Source organism: Chenopodium album, chromosome 26, assembly GCF_948465745.1.
Source record: "Chenopodium album chromosome 26, dcCheAlbu1.1, whole genome shotgun sequence".
Classification (NCBI taxonomy): Eukaryota; Viridiplantae; Streptophyta; class Magnoliopsida; order Caryophyllales; family Amaranthaceae; genus Chenopodium; species Chenopodium album.
In genome coordinates, this window is record NC_137859.1 from 3,220,983 (window position 1) to 3,225,358 (window position 4,376).

Genomic DNA, 4,376 nt, shown 5'->3' on the forward strand with positions numbered 1-4,376 from the left:
TCTAGTATGACCTTGTATTATGTTGCTGTTGCATATCTTGTTGCAAGATGAGATTCAAGGGGTTTGTTAAATACTTCGTATATGTTTGGACTCTTTTTATTAATGAGTAACTAATTTGACGGAACTTGATTTAAGATGATTTTCTGCCTGTTTTTCCCTCTAAACAAAAAGTATCGATAAACGATGTCTAATTTTTTAAGCTTTTAAATTTAAATTAAGAGTGAATCTAAAATTCGTCTTGGTGGACCACCCACATCATGACATCACAATGCATATTATAACCGTAAATGATGATCTCCAGTTCACCCCTACTCGCAAAATGCAGTATCTCAATGAGTCAATGGTATGAATTCAAACATAACAAAAGTATAGTTTATACAAGTATATAATAAAAGTATATAATATTAGAAACTAAATAAAGTACTCGTAAGTCGTAACAGTTCGTTAAATAACAGGTTTGGTGTGCTAATTAGCTGATAAATTATGTCATCAATTTGACCAAAAAACTAGTTAGATTTACTAATATTCAATTAATAACATAGAAGCTGAATAAATATTATTGAAATCCTTAGTTTGGTTATAGGTAGCTGAGAGTTCTGCTATACTTCAACCAATATCGTTATTTGTTAGAGTGTTAGGCCAACCCTATTTTTATTTCTTTTATATGATTGGATATATAATACTTTGTACTCAAATTAAAAATAAATAAAACTAGCAAAAACTAAAAATCTTAGCTTAAAAAACAGGGCATTTTATACTTTTTTGACATATATGCATGCACAATATAACTAATTTGGTGTAGTCTACAAGAAAAGCATCTGTCTTTGTTAATAGCTAATTTATTTTTTTGCAAATTCATTCTAGCTTGTTCATTTTCAATATACCAACTTATAAACAATGACATCTTAGCAATAATTAAATATTATCTTTAGCAAATTAATTAATTTCTTTCCTTTGCACATTATTATTAGTCCTTTATATAAGCAAAGTTTTTCCTTGTTTCATCTTGTGTCCTTCACTTGCTTGAGCTAATACATAGCTCGATCACCTCGGAGAAGTAGTTTCATACAAAAAACTTTTTTGTTAGAGAAGAAAAATGGCAACTTGGGTTGACAAGGTGTTGATATTGGTGATTGTAGGTTGCTTATTGCCTGCATTGTTGGTTGAGTCTCGCGTTCGTCACTACAAGTTCAATGTAAGTTCATGATTATTTCTTCTTCTTGGTTGAATCTAATGTATATGTGCATCAGTGCATGTTCATAGTTGTAAAAATATGCTAACATGTATTTACGTGTGTTATTAATAGGTGGTGTTGAAGAATCAAACGAGATTATGTTCAACAAAACAAATTGTGACCGTAAATGGTAAGTATCCGGGACCTACTATCGTGGCTAGGGAGGATGATACAGTGCTTGTAAAGGTCGTCAATCATGTCAAATACAATCTTTCCATTCATTGGTTAGTATCTATTTTTTTTTTTTTTTATCATCTCTGAACGTACTTTGAAATTTGACTTTAATTAAACTTTAACGAGAACACATATATATGCACTATTTTTTATGAAAATTAAGGATAATATTCGTTTTACTCACATGTCAACTTACATTTGTCCTATCCTTTTTACTCACCTAAAAAACTACTCCACCAAAACTTGATTATTTTTATACTTCCACAATACTACTAGTATGTTTTTATTCGAATATTATCCTTTGTTTTCAAATTCACCAAGTACATAATTTGCCCGGCTAAAATCAAAATTCAATATATCACCCCATAATTCAAACCATTTTTTTTTTTTTAATAAAGAAACATAAATTAAGCTTTTAACTAACCATATTAGTGATATTACTAGTACATTAATCTAGTAAATGGGCCAAAAACAAAATTAAACTTATTTGGATGTTGTTTGATTTTTGGCAGGCATGGAATCAGACAAATAAGAACAGGATGGTCAGATGGGCCAGCATACATAACACAATGTCCAATCCAACCAGGACAAACCTACACTTACAACTTCACTTTGACGGGCCAAAGAGGAACCCTTTTCTATCATGCCCATATTCTTTGGCTAAGGGCCACTCTCCATGGTGCTCTTATTATTTTGCCCAAACTTGGTGTTCCTTATCCTTTTCCTAAACCCCACAAAGAAAATGTCTTGGTTTTAGGTAATTTTTTGACAAATTAAATTAAAAAAATTATGCTTCATATTGAAAAATAATAGTTGTTGAAAAAAATAATGTATCATTTGACATGAGTTGTGATGAAAATGGATAGGTGAATGGTGGAAATCGGATGTTGAAGCTGTTATCAACGAAGCTTTGAAATCTGGCTTGGCACCTAACGTGTCTGATACTCATACGATTAATGGATATCCAGGACTTGTTCATAAGAATTGTAACGCACGAGGTAAAACTCTATTCAACTTTTGAAAAAGAAGGTTCATCAATTTTGACCAAGGAAAAAAATTGTGTCACGTTGTTATGTTATATATTATATGCATTTTAACATATACTTGTGTCAATATTATGCAGAAATGTTCAACTTGCATGTTAAACCAGGGAAAAAATACATGCTACGTATTATCAATGCTGCACTTAATGAAGAGCTCTTCTTCAAGATAGCCAACCACCACCTCACGGTTGTTGAAGTAGATGCTACCTATGTCAAACCCTTCAAAACCGACACGATTGTCATATCACCCGGTCAAACAACCAATGTTATACTTGAAGCCAATAACAAGGCTGGTAAATACTTAGTGGTTGTTTCACCCTTTATGGATGCACCTATCCCAGTAGACAATGCAACCGGCCTTGCATTTGTTCGTTACACAACGTCTCATCCCACCACCCTATCGACCACCCTCACCGCTCCACCACCAATTAATGCAACCGAGGTGGCTGATAACTTTACCAATTCTCTTAGAGCCCTAAACTCAAAAGAGTACCCTGCTAAAGTACCTCAACAAATTGATCATTCCTTACTTTTTGCGGTAGGGCTAGGGGTGAACCCTTGCAAAACTTGTGTCAATGGGTCAAGGCTCGTGGCATCTATTAACAACGTTACGTTTGTTATGCCTAATATTTCACTCTTACAAGCACATTACTCTAATATAAGTGGAGTGTTCACGGCTGACTTTCCGGCGAAACCTCCTACACCATTTAATTACACGGGAAATCAATTGACCAACCTTAATACAACAACCGGAACTAGGGTGTACAAGCTTCCTTACAATGCAACCGTTCAATTGGTGTTACAAGATACCGCGGTGATTGCACCAGAGAATCACCCATTCCATTTACACGGATTTAATTTCTTCGTTGTTGGTAAAGGTCTAGGAAACTACAATCCTAAAACGGATCCAAAGAACTTCAATCTTGTTGACCCCGTTGAAAGAAACACCATCGGAGTACCATCTGGTGGATGGGTTGCTATCAGATTTAGAGCCGATAATCCTGGTAATGATCATCCAAAAAATATAATAAATATTTTGCGCATATTCTCTATCAGTTTCCTTATATTAAATGACTAAATGTTGTTCTTTCACAAAAAAAAAAAAAAAAAAAAAAAAAAAAAAAAAAAAAAGACTAAATATTGTGATACGAGTATATATTAACTATTCTCTTGATTATTTCGCAGGGGTTTGGTTCTTGCATTGTCATTTGGAGATTCACACAACATGGGGATTAAAAATGGCATTCTTAGTCGAAAATGGCAAAGGACCAAATGAATCTCTAATAAAACCTCCAAGAGATTTTCCCAAGTGTTAGAAAGCAAGTTGATCAATACACTTAATTAAATTTTTTTACAACAAAAGTTCCATTTTTATGGTCCTCAAAAGAGCCAAACACAAGATGAGAGTATGGAGTTTAATTTTACTCCATACGTCAAAATTTTATACAAGTATACAAAATTTTTTTTTATAAAGGAGTTGCGTGGTTCATAATAGAAAGATATGCTTTTTGAGCAAGCAAAGATTAATTAAGATAATAATATGGTTTGCTTATTAGTAACAATGTTACCAAATGTATATTGGTCTCAAACACTATGTATTTCAAGCATATATATTTTTGTCAATAAAAGAAATGTTTCCATTCTTAACGATTTTTAGTCAATTCGGCCCAATAGTTAGGCCCAACTCCAAATTGGAAATCCAACGATCTATAGTCCATCTATTTTAGTCCTCTCCATTTGCAAGAGAAATTCAATGCTCCTCATTTTTTTTTATGAAACTCCATTATAGGGGATTAATTTTAACACCTGGTTTCTTTCTATTCTTTAATCATCTTTAAAGTTCATGTTCTTGAATTTACGTTTGATCTTATTAGATTTGCTTTTGCAAGTAGATATGACGAAGTACATATATTGCAATACAGTAA

At 32.8% G+C, this 4,376-nt stretch overlaps 1 protein-coding gene across 1 annotated transcript; it reads left to right on the forward strand.

The window, feature by feature from the left end:
* Window positions 1–1,013: 1,013 nt before the first annotated feature.
* On the forward strand, window positions 1,014–4,087 carry LOC145616454 (laccase-4-like). Its single transcript, XM_081671174.1, has 6 exons — window positions 1,014–1,195; window positions 1,307–1,458; window positions 1,921–2,165; window positions 2,275–2,406; window positions 2,532–3,455; window positions 3,637–4,087. Exons 1-6 carry the CDS (start codon window positions 1,097–1,099, stop codon window positions 3,765–3,767), a joined length of 1,683 nt encoding a protein of 560 aa, XP_081527300.1. The 5' UTR covers window positions 1,014–1,096; the 3' UTR covers window positions 3,768–4,087.
* Window positions 4,088–4,376: the final 289 nt, after the last annotated feature.

Bases quoted from the DNA above. Each gene is read 5' to 3' on its own strand.
- LOC145616454 (XM_081671174.1), top strand. From the start codon at position 1,097: ATGGCAACTTGGGTTGACAAGGTGTTGATATTGGTGATTGTAGGTTGC. The intron at 2,166-2,274 runs GTAATTTTTTGA...GAAAATGGATAG, and splicing joins AGAAAATGTCTTGGTTTTAG to GTGAATGGTGGAAATCGGAT. The intron at 3,456-3,636 runs GTAATGATCATC...ATTATTTCGCAG, and splicing joins ATTTAGAGCCGATAATCCTG to GGGTTTGGTTCTTGCATTGT.